We start from the raw sequence: 19166 nt of genomic DNA on the forward strand, positions 1-19166 counted from the left end.
CTTGGGAGATGGGGGTGAATAGGAATATTGCAACATACTCAAAAGAAATGGAAACGTGTCCATGAGCGAGCTGGCAGTGAGGTGACCAGGGTGTTGAAGTTAGAGGAAGAAGGAGTAATGACTTGATTACAGTTTATTCAGGATCCTGATGGCCTGCAGGTAGAAACTGTTCCTCAGCCTGCTGGTCCTGGATTGAATGCTGCGGTAGCGTCTGCCTGATGGCAGTCTGGTAAACAGTCTGTGTTGGGTGATTGCGGTTTGTGGTCATTTCAGGAGCCTTCCTCAGACATAATGTACAGAAGATGTCCTGTAAGGCTTAGACTTTATTGCCAATAAGGAGTTCGGCTCAGAGGGAGAAGCTGCCAAAGCACAGTCATGCACCCAGTTAGGATGCTTTCTTTTGTGAATATGTAGAAATCAGGATTTTGAAAGGGAAGTCCAAAATTCCTGAACCTCTGCAGGAAGTCGTTGATGAGTAGATTTCACAACTATCCTAGTGTGAAGGGACCAGGTCAAGTAGTCAGCGAGGTGCACATCGGGGAACTTGATACTTCGAACACTCTCCAAAGCAATCCTACTGATCTATAAGGGGGCGTGGCTATCCACTTGCAGCCTCTTGTAGTCCATGATTATCTGTTTCGTTTTGCTGATCTTGAGGCAGAGGTTTGCCGTCTCTGGTTTGCACCACGCTGATAACACACTGACCTCATCTCTGAAGGCTGTCTCATCTCTTTCTGTGATGAGGGCCTGGATGGTGCGATCGTCAGCAAACCTGGAAATGACATTGGAACTGCACTTGGTGACTTAGTTGTGAGTGAACAAGAAGTACAGAAGGGGGCTAAGAACACATCCCTGTGGAGCTCCTGAACTCCAAGACAGTGTGGAGATGCGGTTATCGATTCTCACCACTTGGGGTTTGCTCATCAGAAAGTCCAAAATCCAATTTGTGGAGTGTTCAATCCTAAGTCCTTGTGCTTTGTTAAGAGTTTGGCTGGAATGGTGGCGTTAACGGCAGAGCGATGTAGAGCTCTCCCACGTTGGTGTTTTTCTTTCCCGGGTGCGTGAAAGCACTGTGCATTGCTAGAACATGGCGTTGGGGAAACGTGGGAAACATTTTGCATGTTCGCTACATTTCACAATTTTCTGCGACTCATTTAGCTTAATAATGAATTCTAATCTAAAGGATCATAATTCTAAAAAAAAAAAAATCATTTTCACAGCACTTAATTTTATTTTTTTGTAAAATATAGATCAAATATAGAAAATGTCATCATATTAATTAATTTTGCTTCCCTTGGAGGCCTGAGATAATCCAGTGACAGCTGTTGTCACTCATGCAGATATGTCAACAGCTGGAGTTTTTAAACTGCTATTTGCACTGGTGATTAGTGATGGCCTGTAATGTGAAAACACTTTTCTTTTTGCAAAAGAATATTTACACATTATTACCCCCCCCCGGATCAGAAGCACTTTAAAGGAAGAAAATGATCAGATTTTTGTCAGGAAATATACATTAGTTCTTTTTTATTAAAACCAACATTACAAAGCATTTACATGGTCTCAAACTGACATGAACTGCAGGAATAAGAAAACCAAGAAATCTATATAGTCATCCACATTTACAAGGCAAGTGTGACTGACATTTAAATGGTGACTAGAATTCTCACATTCGAGTCTCACAAACAGCTGGCCAGTAGCACCATTACGCGTGATTCTTGTTTGCATGGTGAAATATATACAAACCCCAGCTCCATGTCTCTCACATATCAATGCATCTCTCCACACTAGAGCCTACACATCCGCTGGTGTTAAAACTGTTCACACAGTCAGGTTCTGTGGGTCCAGTGGACTCAGAGCTGAAGTCCAGCAGCACTAGGTCATAAGTACAGCATGCTCATTCATCCTTAGAAGCTCCCTTAAGGCTTGCTTTGAGTTTCTTCTTCTCCTTCTGTCCCATAGCACGGTAGACCTTTTTTCGCTCTTCCTTCTGCCTCTTGAGCTTCTCTGCCTCCAGCTTCTCCTTCTTCTTCAGGAAATCTTTGTGCTTCATGTGCTGCTCTGCTTGAGCCTTCTTCGTCTTGTGAGAGTAGACTGTGCTCAGGGCATTGAGCAATGCTGCCACCTGGTGCAGAGGGGAGGAGTTAAACGAGAGCTGCATCACTACTGCAAACATCACACCAACCCCTAAAAAATGCAATAGGCTTGGATAATACATTTATCTATAGATATTTTAATAATGGAAATTCAATTAAAAAAACATTACTCCTGAGCTTTATTCTCTTGCAAATTTTGATAAAGTACTAGACATTCAAGTTTAAATTACTGCTTGTATTTTCCCCTAATGATAATGATACTGCAATCTCGACTAGCTTCCAATATTAGTTAATAATTCATAAGAGTAACTATATTAATAAAATTATAATGGGATATAATCAGTAACAGACCTCACCACACATTTGATTGTTCCATAGGCAGAATGGGAAATTACAAATGCAGTGGAGGCTGAGTTTATTTGATTAGAAATAATAGATGTATTTTCATTGCTTATTGCATAAACCTTAAACAGCATCTCTTGCAAATTTGATGACAAAAATGCAACAAAAACTGGCCACTCATTTATTATAGTTATTAGTGACTTGCAAAGCTGCCTTAAGTGTCCAAACTCCTTAAGGCTGTTTTTTATTTCCAGAATGAGAGGTCTGAATGTTTAATGTTTAATTAATCTGACAAAACAAACACATTCATGCTCTTTCATGAGTAGCCTAAGTAAATTGGCCTGAAAGATTATAATACCACTGCATACGATCAAATAAGTTTCTGATTCATTCGCACATCTTCAGTAACTGCTACACCCTGAGTAGGGAATACACCCTGGATGGGACTCCAGTCCATTTCAGGGAACCTTGCGGTCACACCCACTCGCTCGTGTCCACGCACACACGATAAACAATCGACCTACTGACATGTTTTTAGGAAGTGGGAGAAAACCAGACAACCTGTAGAAAACCCAAGGTAACTTAAGAGCCTGCATCACTCCACACATGCACAGTAACCCTATCACAGGATCTAAATAGGGACCTTGGACTTGTGAGACACCAGCACAATCACGACAAAATAGTGTACACAAACCTGCTTTCAGCTCTATGGGTTAAAACTGAGCATTTATTAAAGTGGAGCTGGTTGTAATGCTTCAATAAGATGTTTAACAATTAGTTTCTCAGCCACATTCAAACAAAAAAAAAAAGATATGAAACAAAGCAGCAGCATTAGGGCTATGCATATGACCAAAATACAAACCTCTGTATAGCTATACACACTACAAATGCTGCCAGTGTTTCCCTCTCTGAGTGAAAGACTTCCAATAAAACGGGTCTGATTAGCTGAGAGGTTTTAAACTAGAATGATTTAACAATTAGAGGCCAAGAAGAATTTTCTACAGCTGCAGTCACAATTTCCTGCCTTCCAGGATTATTATTAATTCATGAAACACATCCGATTCAGAGTTATATGCTCTAATCAAGACAAGCTGCCTAAAATGATGACATTTACAGTTTGTCTTTCCATTTCAGTTTAAATTGTGCCATAATTTGGGACAGTCTGAGTTTCTGAGAAGGTGCAAGTAAAATTCAGAAAGCTGAATCATGTTATACCTTCAGAATCACACAATATACATCTAAGTATAAAAGAAATAAAAGGTATTTCATTTTAAATCAAAGTTACAATCTATACTATAAAATGCTATATGTGCTTTAAATATGGCAGTAACTGCATTTTTCTTTATGAAAGTGCATGTGTTAGCAAAAATAGATAAGCCTTTAATGGGGAACTGAGATTGAAACACAGACAGGATCACCCTCCTGCAGGGTTTTAAGCGAGCATCTGTGCTGCTACAACAGGAAACAATTAATAAATGTCTAGGAGGAATATCTGATTACTAAATGGCACACAAACAGGACACAACAAAGAACAAAATACACCAGATCAAAATGCGAGTCTTCTTGTCCTGTTAAAGAATTATTCAAGAGATTTCATGGGGATTGGTTTAGAAATTGGCTAGCACTGGGTCGGCAGTATTAATGCTAGAACAAGGATTAAACAGATGCAATATTTGGAAAGTTATTCTCTGGAGGCATTATTGGTGGATTAGCTTTAGTCTCACTGTAGGTGTTTCAAAATGACAAGAAAATTGAATTAAAAACTGTTAGTGATACATAACCACACTGAAGGCTCACCTTCCTCTCGTGGGGCTCCCGGATCACCACGGGTCTCTGCAGGTCTCGGGGGATGTTGCCCTTGGCTTCATGCCGCTTGGGTTTGCTCTTGAATGGCAAAGCCTTTTGCAGCTCTTTGGGGACATGGAGGGGGTTGAAGTGTCGCTTCTGTCTCTCAATCGGCTACAGAAAATAGGAGAGAATTTACATTGATTAATTATTTCTATGAGACTGAGTATGAAGGAAATGGTTCATCCTGACTGTTATGACCTACTGCCAGTGTGTGAAGTGCAGTCATCGATCAAACTGGGGTGATGTGCCTATAAAAGTTGAGAATAAAGCACCAGAGAGAGTGTTTGTGTGTGTGTGTGGGGGGGGTAGTGCGAGAGAGAGAGAGAGACAGGCTGGGGAGACAAAGAGAAAGAAAGATTGGGGGGAATAGAGAGAAAGATGGGTGGAGACAGCAAGCCAGAGAGAGAGAGATGGGGGGGAGAAAGAGAGAAAGATGGGGGGAGACAGCAAGCAAGAGAGGGAGAGAGATGGGGGGAGACAGAGAGAAAAAGAGAGAGAGAGAAAGATGGGGGGAGACAGCGAGCGAGCGAGAGAGAGAGATGGGGGGGGGGACAGCGAGCGAGTGAGCGAGAGACCTGGGCAGACTCAGACTCTCAGATCTGAGCTGATGTGACCAAACCAGTCCCTGTTCTTCTGACAGCTTTTGCAACAGCTTTATTCTCTTGCAAATTTTGATAAAGTACTAGACATTTTGTAATTAATCTGTGTACTCGGGCTAAATTGTGTGGAATCTGTGCCATTTATTTTGATATGAAAGTGCTCTGATGTACGTCTTTTTTAATCTGTCCGTACATGTATATAAGCGCACTACCTTGTACAGAGAGTCTTGGTTGGGTTGGTTCTTTATTCCCAAGTCGTGTTTAAGCTGCCCAAGAGTCCTCATTCCTGTCCATTTGTCCTTCTGACCAACAGCCATCAGCAGAGAGGTCACGGGATTATACAGCTGAGGAACTGTGACAGGATACCAGGAGCGCAGGAACACAACGTCTACAAACAAACACACGCAATAACCATAATCAAGTATTGATATTCATTACGCTATAGTTTACTTTTTTACAGATTAATTTGAAGGAGGATTACAAATTCCAAAAGCACAGACTGTTACTAATACAGCAATGTGCGGATCCAATAAAATGTGTCTACAGTAGAGAAAAACAGGGTTCCCAATTCTCTTTTGAAAACCGACATCCATATTACTACCAAATGACACTTTTCTTTCAGATGCCATGACAGTGGAACCTCAGCATATGAATTTAATCTGCTCTGGAGGCTTAAGGTGAAAATTCCAAAATGAATTTTCCCATAAGAAATAATGTAAATGCAGATAATCCGTTCCAGCCACCCAAAAATATTGCCAATATTACCAATACGAAGTGTATTTAAACTGCATGGCTGCTTACAACGAACTGACCCAAGCCAAGCATTCCATGTCAAGGATCCTCACAGGAAGTCGTGCCACCAAACTTGGGCTAAAAATAGAACAGACCACCCACGGCACCAAAATGGAAAAAGATTGAGGGGAGGGGGGTGGGGGGGCGTGTGAAAATCACTTAGCTTTTGGACGCATGCAACGTTGGTACTGTGAAAAAGAATCTGTAAACTCGCTTTGGTTGGCTTCACTTGACTTTTCACTAATAAACAAGTTTTGAAAGGCTCCCAGACGTACACGCAACTTAGCTGGCACTTGGTTTGGTTTGATTCGTCCGTGTGCCTAAAATGCTTTGTATGCTGATGCAAATTCCTTGCAAAATTTCAATTATTCCCCCCCCTAATTTATTTTTATTGTATTTTAATTACACATGCACATATAAATATCCATAATAGATAAACAAAAACACACAAAATAAATAAATAAAATAAATAAAAATACAATAAAAGGTTTCAGTATTTGACATTAATATACCATATCACCGATGTTTTTAGTCTTCTATCAACACATTTTCAATTCTACCAGCAAAATTTTAATTCTTAAGGCGGAAATTCGAAAGGGAGAGTTATTTGCAGGCCGAGGTTCCACTGTATATTTAACATTACTGTAATGATCCAAACCCGAACATCCCCTTTCTGACAAGCACAGACCCCATACCCACACAACCATTTAGGAAGTGAATACACTTTCCACAAAAAAAATATTACCCATGATATTTGCCAGTTTACTCACTGTTAGAGATCAGTATTAGATAGATTTAAAATGATGGATGATTTCATTCTCCATGCTAGTAAGACACCAAATTAACCAAGTAGAATGTGTCGAAACATACTGTAGGCCTTGTCCGTTTATCATCAAAAATGTTCAGATTAAAAATATATTATTCTTTCCTGACTTTCTATGTTCATGCGTATAACCATCAAAAAGCCAAAACCTATTTTGAGCTTCTATTAGTTCTGTACTTTTAAAAAACATCTTCAGAGTTTCTATACTTCTCACTTTTGGATCCAGTCCTTTCAGATTGCAGACATTTCCAAATTTTTAGACCTGTGCAACTTACTGAACCACAATTTGACCCCTAAACACCAAAACCTGGTCTAAGTTCCAGCTTTGCTAACCTCATAGTCAGGGCCCTGTTAAAAATGAGATCTTTCTTTTTAAATAAAGATGAAATAAACATGTATAGGTAGTCTGAATCTGGTGGGTCACAGTGGCCCTCACTTCTGTATAACTTTTTTTTTTTTTTTTTTTTTTTTTAAGTATTTCTCTGCCTTCAGGAGCGACACTGCCAGTGACTAATGAAAAAAGAAATTTCCTGAATGTAGCACAGAGCACCTATTACTGTCTCCACTCTCAAATCCTTCGGGTAAGCTGAAATCCATCTATAAATCCTTTTTGGGAATTTGAGGTTCACTGCTTTCAGAGCTGCTCTTGGAGATGAGTAAGAGTGGTGTTATCTTGGCAGGGAGTTAAATCATCATTAGCAAAGGATGAAGGAAGTAAAAAGAAAATATGCTAAAATATGCAAACTCCTTGGCTTAATAGTCAGTCTAACTTTACACTGTGCTAATACTCCATTTCCGGAAAATGTAACCTTTTTTTTCCCCTTCCATTTTCAAAGTGTTTTCCATTAATGGAAAGTTAGTCTAAATATTTTCAGGTTTTCCAGAATGTAGAACTGCATAACTGACACATCTGACAAATGTCTACCATAATACTAACACAAAGTGATTTTTAAAAAAATATAAATTGTTTAAAAAGTACACAAGACTTATTTGTTTAAAATGAGTATCGAGTCGAGGGAGAAAGAAATGCACAATAATATGCTGCTGAGCTGCTGTGAGTCACCCTGACAATTCTGCAGAGTAGTAATAACCATGCTTATTCATTCTGCACTAGGTAATTCCCAGTCAGCACTGTGTCAGGGGAGTCATATACGTGTCAATTTCCTGCCAGTCCTGACCCTTTATATGCCAACTCAAATGCGTCAAACATCACGCCCTAACTTCAGGTCCGGAAGAATTCTGACTACGCTGTAACAAGCGCCAATGTAATATACTGTATTTAGGACTGTAGGAGTATGTTCGCATAGAATTTGCTCTTTAATTTGGTGGGAAGCTGGGATAGTCAGATGACAGATTAATTGTTATTGTGGAATTTAGTGCTATCCAGTATGGAAGCTGCTGAGCTAGAGGATGAGCTCTGTTGGTAAGCGCTGAGCAAGAGATTTTGGTCTCAAATTTGTTCCACAACCTCAGCTCAACTTGGTCCAAGGTGTCCCAACTGAAAACTGTTCAATGTTTTATCTAGAGTGCTAACTAAACCTAGTTTATGCATCATGTTTGTAACCAGCTGGAGGACGAAATGTACCATTTGGATAAAATACATTAAAAATACAGAGAACTCAGAAAGAGTGAACTCGAATCCAGGCTACACAATTTACATTCGGCCATTTGGTGCTCAGTATGACAGTCACACTGATGTGTACAAAAAAGTTTTCTATTCTCATAATGCTGTAATATTTACAAAACTGGAGGAAATAAATACAAGTTCACCAACTGGGCACCACATACCACTTGACAATAGTCTGTCAGTACTAGTTGGGCATGCTACTAAATGTACATTAATGTGGTTTATGAAATGTTCTTCCATAAATAGCATGCAGTAGCATTTATTTCCCCATTTGTTACATGTAGCAACGTCAACTAGTACATAGTCCAACTTACCGCTCATGAGGAGCCTGTCCTCAAAGGTGGCTCGGAAGGTTCCGGGCGGTGTCCGCAGAGCCTTTTTTATCTGACCTTTGATCCCGCTGACCGTGCGGATAGAGGCGCCCTCGAACTTTGCGACCTCCAGCACCGTGTTAAACATTCCCTGAAAGTGAGGGGAAAGGCATGCTTTTACAATCAGAAGACTCAATTATTTACGAACAATGGTTAATTAAATAGATTTTCTTTCCCTCCTAACTTAATCACTGAGAATTCCCAGCATTTTCTCCTTTAGCCCATTGCCTGCTGTCTCCTGCCATGACACTTTTTGACCTACCAACTACATGGAATGAAAAGTCCTGGCCTCCCAACTGGCAGTGTCAAAGAAAACAAGGACCCTGCCAGCCTTCTCTCGCATTGAGAACATGGTTAATTACACCCTCTGGAGCAGCGAGGTCACAGATGGCATACAGTACTGAATACTCTTAAATTAAAATCTCAGCTGCAGGACCAACAGCAGTGCTTCTAACTGGATGCTGAATTTTAAGAACAAGCATCACTTTCTTTTTCCTTGTTTTATTTTAATAAAATTTGTATATTGAAATCAAAGTGTGTAGACGACAAATAAAATCTTCAACTGAAGCATTTCATGAGCTTGTGTGAATGAAGACAGCTGACTCTGGAATGCCTACCTGGACAAAGCAGGTGTTCTTAAAAATCTTATATGGATATCCAATCAGCTTCAGCTTCTTCACGATGGTCACAGATTTGTCCAAATCCAAGACTACTCCAGTGGCTGCAATGCGGAAATTTGCCTAAGGAAAGTGAGATTAAAAAAAATTAAAGGAGAGGACACTACAGCAACTCTCACACAGGAAGTGTGTATAATTGGTCAAAACTGCTGCTCCATATTGTAATAAGTTAAAGATCTTACTTGAGTCCCTGCAACACTCTGCACAGCCAGAAAGCCTGTCCCCTGGGGTGTGATGGGTCCTAAAGGGATGGAAAGTAAATGAAAAAGAAAGAGATAAAGGAGAGCACTAAACAGTTGTGAAATTTAAGAGAAATATCATCTTCTTGGACTATAATAGGGGAAGATGTAGCAGTCTTACCCCAGATTGCGGCGCCACAGTGCATATGCTCAGGAGTGTATTTGAGCAGGCGGTGGCGGCCATTGTGGTCTTCAATGTGGTAGAGAGGAATGGTCTGGAAACGTCTCCAGCCTAATGACAGAATGAGTGGGTCACGGGTCTTCAGGATCCTATTATACCAGCGGTGTTTCTTCAAACGCATCTATTTCCAGAGTCAAACAGAAGGACAGCAAATGTGAAAGATGGCACCAGAAAAAGCAGCGAGTCAATATTTTAGTCGGTTCCAACAATGGGGTATTTTCTACTAAGCAATGTTTCTAAGCAGAGTCACAAATTAATAATTGATGTCCACAAATCCTAAACAATCAATAACACAAAAAGAAGAAGAAGGAGAAGAAGAAGAGAGCACAAGCTTATGATTTATTCAAGATCTGATGGTCAATGCTCACCTGCAGATAGCCTATATTCCCTTCACTGGCTCCCAAGGCACCGACTATGACCGGATAATGTGGGTCAAAGTTGGTAACAAACTCGCACGGAAGCGAGGGGATTTCCAGGCGTACATACATGCCAGGCCTGAAGCCCTCATACTGAACACGAGTCTCATCATCCATGTCCTCAAACTCGGCCCTGTTCAGCTGTAAATACACATAGAGAGAAGTTTATTAGTGCTGGAATGCAGAAACATAAAATGCTCAAGTGATGCATGTAAGTCATGTTACAGCTGTGACCTCTGACCTCAGCCTGCTTTTGCATTTCCTCTTTGAGGTCATCAAAGTAGGTAGCATCACCATCATCATATTCCGCATTGAACCTCTCCTTCAGTCTCCTCTTCTTTTCCAGACGCTTGTTTTTCTGAGCTTCATCATCATCAACCTTCACTAATTTGGGTTCCTCTTCCTCCTCCTCTTCCTCCTCCTCATTATTTTCCTGCTCATGATAAGCATACACAAATTCACACACAAACGCAACACAAGAGCCACAATTATAAATGAAATTATAAATGAATAAAGTTGGTCAAATTCAGGTACCTCATCATCTTCCATCTCAGTGTTTGCTTTGTGAACCTCTCCAGTTTCAAGGTCCTCAAAATCTCCATAAATTTCATCTAGCATGACGAGAATAAATTACTGAGGACCAAAAGACATAACTTTTTGTTGAAAAAAAAAAGCGCCTAATAATGTCTTTACCATCCTCTTTAAGCAGCGTAGCAGCATCTTTATCTCCTTCCCATTTTCCAGTTACAAAGCAGTCCCTAATGGAGGCCAACATCTGAAAACACACATCAGTACAAATGTGTCTTTAATTCAGTTTCCTAAATATTCCAGCTTCAGTGAAAGTACATGAAAGTAGATAAAACGGTGTGCTGGCTGTGTTCCTCACCTCCTCCTGGTCCCAGTCGTGGCTTGCATCAGGCTGGAAACGTGAGCAGTCGACGGCATCCGCTCTTACTTTCTTACTCTTCTCTGGCCGACTAACTCGGAACAGCCCACCCAACTCCTCCTCCTCAGCGTTTTCTTCCTCCTCCTCCACCGCTGCCACAAACAAATGAGAAATACAAACTGGCTTCCACTCAATACCCTCCTGCATTCATCATTCACAAAAGTACACAATGTACCTCAATATATTCTATAAAAGCCAGTGTACTACTTTCATAGGGGACACGGTTCATTCTTCATACATGTCTCATAATGAATGCCGGCTTGTCTGGAGTTGTATATATGCTTGTGATCGGCTCACTTACCTGTACCATACACCAGCTTGCGTAGGTTAGGTGCGGCACGTTCTCGTCTCTGATACGCTTCCATGGCTTTTCGGACCAAATCGTCTTTCCAGCGTAGTGCTCCTGATAGACACGCATCAAACAAACAGCAAGAAAGGATAAGACTCCATAAAAAACAAGAGATTACAGCTAAGTGTCACCTGTTAATGGCATGTGGTATATAAATCAGTGTCTGATCACACTGTTGCAACTGTGGATGTATGCTGTTTTTGTCACAGTGATATCAGTAAATAAACTGGGGAATAACAAAACTTAAATGTGGGTCGATACAAAATTTACTTTGGGTTATAGTTAAACCCCCTTGTAAGTTCCTTGACTTAAAATGGCTTTGGGAAATAAAGTGGTTTAAAAACTCAATCAGTTGTACTGATGATAATGAAACAAATATAGGGGAGAAAGTACCTGCAGTTTCAGATCCCGGTTCTACTTCGTCTTCTGCATCCATCTCCTCCTCCTCCTCTTCCTCCTCCTCCTCAGCCATCTTTTGCTTTCCAGACTCTCCTTCCTCTTGCACATCCTCTCCATCATCACTATCCTCCTCAGAGCAGTGACCAGAATCTGGAGGTGCTGAGCTTCTTTTCTCCTCCATTTCCTCCGCCTCCTCTTCTTCATCATCCTCCTCCTCCTCATCAGTCTCTTCTTCATCACTTTTCTCTAGGTCATCATCACTGTCAGCAAATGCAGGCATCTCTATCACAGACCTGCCATCTTTTCCATTTTCCTCCAGCTTCTGTCTCTTCAAGGGAGGAGCTGCCTCTTTCATTTTTTTCTTTTCGCCCTTTGCCACTTCACTCTTGCCCAGTTTGCTCTCATTACCTCTATCCTCCTCTTCTTCTTCTGACTCCTCCTCCTCCTCATCATCATCATCTTCCTCCTCATCTGCCTTTTCCTCCTTGCTTTCACCTTCCTCATCTGATTCTTCCTCATCACTTTCATCATTGTCTTTCTCTGTTTCATCAGTAAAGACAGCTTTCCTCCTCTCTCGCTGGGTCTCCGAGTCCCACACTCGGCTCTCCACAGGCCCTTCCTTTTCACTGCTAAAGGAACAAAAAAAAAAAAAAAAAAACCCAAGATAGGTATAAAAGAGAACTGAAGGGGTGAAAAAAAAAAAATGAAACTATCCAAAACCAAAAGACACTCTAACTGTACCTTTTCTCTTGCACTTCCTCTGGAGTCAGTGCTGCAGTTCCTGTGAAAAGTGAAACTTTGCTGGCAGCAATCTTAGCATCCAGAGTGGCCTGTGTGCCCATGAGGGACTGCATCAGCTCTGTGGCAGGACGCACCTCCTCCTGTCATGAAAAATGTCAGATGCCCTTTTACGGAATATGCATCAAGTACAGCATCCACCATACAGTCTAAAACAGCTGAATGCTTCACTAGCAGTGACATTACAACACTTTGCAGAATAGTTGATATGCACTCTATTTAGATTTGCTGACCTAAAAGCTGGCAGAAAACCTGCTGTTTAGAAAAACTAAAGATCGTTTAAATTCAACTGAAATGCAGAAAAAATACTGAAGAAGGATGAAGAAAGAATCTTAACAAGCAACCTGTAGCAGGAACAGAGCTGATTATTTGCCGAGTTTCCATTCAAACATGTCACCATTTTAAGTGCATGTAAATCTATTTCTTTTGTCATGTAAATCAGGCAACTGTCTGTGACTTTAGCAGATGCAGTAAGTGAAGCACAAACCTGAGCATAAAAGCTTTGACAGAACTGCACAATGCAATGTAAAGTATAAGGGGGAGTTCAATAAAAACCTGCATATTTACATCATCTCCATTTGATTTAATTCAAGAGTTTCATCATTCAACCATAGTCCAGGTTCCTCTAGAAAAAAAACTGTTTTCTGCTCTTATTTATGGTGCACTATTAAAGGGTTTCACTTGACTCCCCACTGTAAATGCAAAATAAACCCTGAACTGAAAAAAGTTCATACTTTTTGTTAAACTTTCTGCTTTATACACAATACAGTAGGTTACATGTTTTGCTCAACAATTTATTTTCACTGTTGAATTCTCTGACTGGAAAATTCATTTTTCGATAACAGCAGCTCTGATGAGAGCGCTGGCTCCAAACTAAATCACAGGATCAATATTAATGAATTCATTCTAATATGTGATCGTTTCCATAGTAACAGCTCCTCCACAGCGACTGAAACAGGGTCAGATGCTTCACATAATCTAAAGCCTAATTAAAAACAGATTAAAAAACGTGTTTTTTTTAACGGTTAATCATTGTTATAGTGACATTTTCAGTCTGAAATGTCTTTGTGACACTCAGATTTGCAGCAAAGTTTTCCAACTTTAGAAAGTCTTCAGGAAAGACGACGTCGGACTGTGTGGCTTCTCACCAACATGACAAGATGCATTTTTGGCATCTTAAACAAAGAGGGAGAAGGGAGAGTGGTAATGAAACTTTCTACTACAACTATAAACGAGGAGTGTGGCATGCTGTTCTTTAATGATTAAAAAGGAAATTATGTGTATAAAATATATACATTTATTTAATTAAATAAAACTTTACATAAATGCATTTTTAAGATATATATACACACAGCTCTGGAAAAAAAATAAAAATAAGAGACCACTGCCCAATCTCCAGATTTGAACCCTACTGAAAACCTCTGGAATGTCATCAAGAGGAAGATGGATGATCACAAACCATCAAGTAAAGCTGAGCTGTTTGCTTTTTTGCAAAAAGAGTGGTATAAAGTTCCCCAACAGCAATGTGAAAAACTGGTGGAGAGCATGGAGCCAAAACGCATGCAAATCGGGGTTATATATATTATTATATAATATATTTATATAATTATATAATTATATAATATATATATATATATATATATATATATATATATATATATATATATATATATATATATATATATATATATATATATATATAAAAAACCTTTTTGGTGAGATGTCTTTTGTTTTTGCAAAATATTGTTGTAGTAACACTCGAGTCTTGTTTACTTTTTAGTAACATTAAGGTCATACAGCTTAACCTTGCTTACTAGTGATCAGTCCCTCAGTGTTTCGTGAGGTTTCTTTTTGTTTTTGTTGATTGTTCTGACAAAAAAAAAAAAGCTTGATTTTGCTCCACCCCTTTTTCTAAATTTCTAATGCAACAGTTAAACCTTAAGCACAGGATTCTTCCTTTAAACTCCTACCAGTGAAGGCACATAGAAGAAGAGGATAAATGAGGGCTGTGATGACATCATGACACGCCTTGACCCGAATCTTCAGAAAAACTGCTGTGATTTTGAAACATTGCAAGCTCTTCAGAAAATTGCAGAGATTTTTTTGCAATTTCTTTGATCGCAAAATAAAAAATCCTGGAGAGACTGATGTAATCAAAACCAGTACAGATTTTTTATTTATTTATGAGATATGAAGTAGTGAGTGAAGTGACTGACCTGGTCCTGTTTGACATGGCCAACAGGCATGTCTATGTACACTGCGTCTTTATCATACACCACTCCTCCAACCCCTGACATGGGAGCGTAGAGCAGTCTCTCTTTCTCATTCAGAGCTCTCTTCTTCAGCTCCTCCGGGAGCGGACACGGGTCAGGAAGAAAGCTGATGTCGGACACTGAGAAATCTCCTACTCCTGTAAAGCACATTTGTATACATTAGAGTCTTATCACAGGCCAGCGGTGCTTTGAGAAACAAGAAATTAAATTTACGTTTTGAGTCAAACGCTCTAAATGCTGAAAGCTTATATTGCAACAATGTTTGGTTAAAGAAACAGGTTCTCAATTCCCAAAATTAGGAATAGTGGATATAAGCAAAATAAAATAAAAAGTAACATTTCTTTTAATCATAAGTTTTTCAAAGCCTCACTAAATCGTATTTATCTGTTTTACCTGGAATATGAACCTGGCCTTTGTTCTTCAGGAATGTCCCACGCAGGTAGCCGTACAGAGAGACGGTTCGGTCACATTTTGGATCTAATCGAATAGCCTCCAGATCGGTCAGATCTTCCATCCTAAGCGTACACGGAAAATTAGTCATCAATCATTTTCAGTAACCAGACTGACCTCGTTCAGGGATGTGGTGGATCTGGAATTTTCTCCATAGACTTACCGATCAGCCACAACATAAGGGTGAGAGGTTTGCCACACCAGCGGCCTAAACTTCATGACTGAAATGAATCGTCCAAGGTTCCTCACTTCCTGTGTCTGGTATTCTCCATACACCATCCCAGACAGGTAAAACAGCTTAGCTCCCTATTAGTTAAAAAGAATAATAATAATAAATACAAGGTTAACTTTTATAAGCAAGTCGTCTGATGGTTTAAAATCATTACAGGCTTTTACCTGGTACACTTCAGTCCAGAAGCGATGTTTGAGACGTTTCTTGGTCTTATTGAGGGACTTATTGTTTTTGAAGGAGTCCAGATGTGTGAGCACACCCATGACTCGAGGGAATCCGTGGACCTGACAGATGTTAAGGAACTCAAAAGTCTCCATCTCAAAGCCAAAACTAGCATCGATCAGCATCAGGACCTGGCGAAAGGAAAAGAACTCCTTCAAATAAATGTCTCGGTCTTTAACATGTACAAAACCTCATGGAACACACTCACCAGGTCCGCAACCTTTGCCAAATCTATCATGGTATTAATATCGTTGTTACACTCGATAAACGTCAGACGCCGTTTCTTCCCTACAGACATGTTAGAGAGACCGTATGTTATTTATATCAAATCAACTATGTATATAACGGATATATTTTAAAGGAATACATGAGAACAATAACCAACGCACCTGATACTATCGTGACAGGGCCAGAGATGTCTGAAAGCTTCTGCCGTGTGAAATTTTTGATCAGGCAGCGGATGAGTGTGCTCTTGCCCACTTTTGGAGGCCCCATCACGACCACTACCACAGGGGGTGGCTCTAAAGGCGTGCGGTCTACCAATGGTATATGATGCTTCTTAGTTTTTATGTCTTGGGTCCTATGTAGAAAGGGAGAAACAGAGAAAAAAAAAAAGCAACAAATGCAATTTTTCCCATAATGAAAAAGTAAACAGAATAACCAATTTTCACACACAATGCTTTCTTAAAAGATTGTGGATTAGTGTACAGAATTTTTAAGGACGTTCATGCCAGGTATATTATATTTCATGCTTTGTCATTACTAAAACAAGCCTGATGAAAAAATAAAGGCTGAAATTTATTAAACAATAACGTGATTTTTAAAAAGCATTTTCATAGAACCAAATTCTCAATAATAATAAAAAAAAGAGACTAAACTGTGTAAAAATCCAGCTACATAAAGCTCCTTGCTTACAGGAAGGTCTGGACAAGCAGCTAAATAGACTCTAAAAGGTAACCATTGTCATTAACGAGGTTCTTGGCTACATGAAACGCACTAAATCAGTTTTTAGACAGACTGGTGACTGGGTTTGGTTTGTGCTGGGTTTTTACATTAACACATTTGACTAGTTCATGGTTAATGTGCAAACATGGATTGTTAAACTCCATTGTGTGTGAAAATCCCATGAAAGTTTATAAAAAAATCCTCAAATCCATCTGGCACCAACAACCACTGTTGCCACGGCTACAGTCACTGAAATGAAGCTTTAACTTGAAGCTCTTGACCGGCATCTGCAGGATCACTTGCATTGTGCTGCTGCCACAACATTCATTGGCCGATTAGAAAACTGCATGTATGTGCAGGTGTTCCTAATAAAATGGACAGTGAGTGTATATTCCACATTTATTGACAACATTTATCAAAAGGAGCAGCTCTAACAATCTAGAGTGAAGATTAATTGTACTTTTAATGCCATGTCAGCATTATTGGTTATTTTTAAGGCAGGGTGAAAGTAAAGTGAGATATTCTAGTAGTTGTAATTGTGTTACAACAAGAGAATCTTACAATATTTCAACTTTGTCAGCAACAGCGGCTATATGAGGTCAATATATTCAATACAAACTGCCAGATTACTTTGTGACATTTTGGAAGACTCTTAATTACATATTTTTAAGCAAAAGCCTTGTCTATCTCTGTTAACACCATAACAGAACATTTATACAAGTTTAATGGACATTCTTGTTTTTCGTACTATAAAAAAGATAATCATTGTGTAATCTGTGATGCTGTAGGACTGTATTTTAACAAAATAAAAAAATAAAAAAAAGCCTGTCAAACTATACACAATTTGCTGCAAGACACTAGTTTTAAAATTACCCATGCCCCTACAATTACAATTTCGTGAAGCATTCCTGAATTTGATTGTTCTTAAGTGGTATTTTAAGCCTCAACAAGTATCTGTTTTGAAAATAATAAATATAGTATACTGATTTTACTTACTCTCTCACGCTCGATTATGTTAACTTAAAAAAATGTTCATCATATAATTATTTTAGCTCAATCACAGCCTCCTGGATCCTGTGCTCTCATTGCCGCGGCCCTGGTTTGATTCCCGGGCAGGGAGCTAACCCAGCCACTGAAGAGTTAACTCTCAGTGCCGGTCCCAAGCCCAGATTAAATGGGAGGGTTGCGTCAGGAAGGGCATCCGGTGTAAAACCTTTGCCAAATCGAAACATGCGGACCCAATGATCCGCTGTGCCGACCCCAAATAGGGAGCAGCCGAAAGAACAACCACCACATTTTAGCTCATTCACATTAGTTCATGTTGCCACAACAGGAACCATTGCTTGAAACCTTCAGCAGCTGAGTGGCTGAAAACCCAAACAAATACCTCAGACAAAGCAAGAGCATTAGACACAAAGGTCATCGCAACATTAGCAATGATCAAATCTCCCTGAGAACAGAGACAACAAACAGTAATATTAAGCTGTAGTAGAATGATTACTGTGTACTGCTGTGATTTCTAGATACAGTTCTCTCAAAAAACATATGTAAATACTCCCATATTACAACTGACAACTCTGTATTTTAAGCTCATGGTCACCGCTTCACTGATGATCTGCACTATGATGATGATGGTGTACAATTCACGGTACAGACTCAGAACATACCTCCTATATGCATTATGAAAGTCAGCACTGACCTGTGGAAGGTCCTGGCCATGCGCACAGCCGAACGCACGGCAAATGCTTTCGGATTTCTTTTGCGCTCATCCTGCTCCAGGTCTGCACCCTGATCCCGCTGCTTCCTCTTCTTCTTCTTCTCAGCCTTGGGGCCACTTTGCTTGTGCTGATGCCGTTTCTGCTCCTTTTCCTCCATCTTCACACCTCTGAGATCTATGGTTAATAACAGAACATGCTTGTCTCATTCAAGGAAAATGGGAATAAATACAGTGCCTTAAAATGTACATAAATGCTTGGATGTCTTACAAATAAACAATTATGTCGAGTTCATGACCTGATCTCAATTCTCAGTAGAATTGAAATGATATGGATGCTGTATTTTCCTAAGAGTTTAGAAAACAGAAGAACTACCAAACTAACAAAATACTAACAATACTCGCCAGCATAGAGAATTCTTGAAGGTACATGGAAATCCCAACCCCATAGTTAGCCACAGTAGCTAAAAGCATGCAGTTATGTGGGTAGGAATACTAAAAACACTCAACTTTCAAAACAAAGAAAATAATTAAAACACTTACCTTTAAGATCTTGCTCTTATTGAAACAATTAACGCCGAAATTCAAACTCACTTTACACTGCCTCACTGGGTTTATAGCATCATGTCATATTCCCAACTCGTGAGCCCCAGTGGTGTTTTTCACGTGTGAGCCACATCCGGGACTACTTCCGTCGCGAATATTTACTCGGGCTAAACAAAACGTTCCGAGTCTGAAAGTTCCGTTCAGATTTTTTACGGCTCGAATGTTATACACAATGTTCTCGTAAATAAACAAACAAAAACTGAACAAGTTCATTTGCTTAAACA

General features: G+C 39.7%; 1 protein-coding gene across 2 annotated transcripts; it reads right to left on the reverse strand.

The window, feature by feature from the left end:
- Positions 1-1509: 1509 nt before the first annotated feature.
- bms1 (BMS1 ribosome biogenesis factor) lies at positions 1510-19031 on the reverse strand. Of its 2 annotated transcripts, none has more exons than XM_058406841.1 (23): positions 18880-19031; positions 18322-18514; positions 16067-16257; positions 15886-15965; positions 15620-15808; positions 15387-15529; positions 15167-15288; positions 14717-14910; positions 12444-12583; positions 11697-12331; positions 11256-11357; positions 10895-11046; positions 10702-10783; positions 10543-10619; positions 10250-10441; positions 9961-10149; positions 9533-9713; positions 9355-9413; positions 9113-9235; positions 8439-8586; positions 5095-5270; positions 4233-4394; positions 1510-2122 (listed from the first exon to the last, which is right to left on the reverse strand). In XM_058406841.1, exons 2-23 carry the CDS (start codon positions 18495-18497, stop codon positions 1895-1897), a joined length of 3741 nt encoding a protein of 1246 aa, XP_058262824.1. In that variant the 5' UTR covers positions 18498-18514; positions 18880-19031; the 3' UTR covers positions 1510-1894. The 2 variants fall into 2 exon arrangements, with proteins under 2 accessions (XP_058262824.1, XP_058262823.1); XM_058406840.1 differs by having other exon boundaries at positions 10250-10444.
- Positions 19032-19166: the final 135 nt, after the last annotated feature.

Source organism: Hemibagrus wyckioides, linkage group LG13, assembly GCF_019097595.1.
Source record: "Hemibagrus wyckioides isolate EC202008001 linkage group LG13, SWU_Hwy_1.0, whole genome shotgun sequence".
Classification (NCBI taxonomy): domain Eukaryota; kingdom Metazoa; phylum Chordata; class Actinopteri; order Siluriformes; family Bagridae; genus Hemibagrus; species Hemibagrus wyckioides.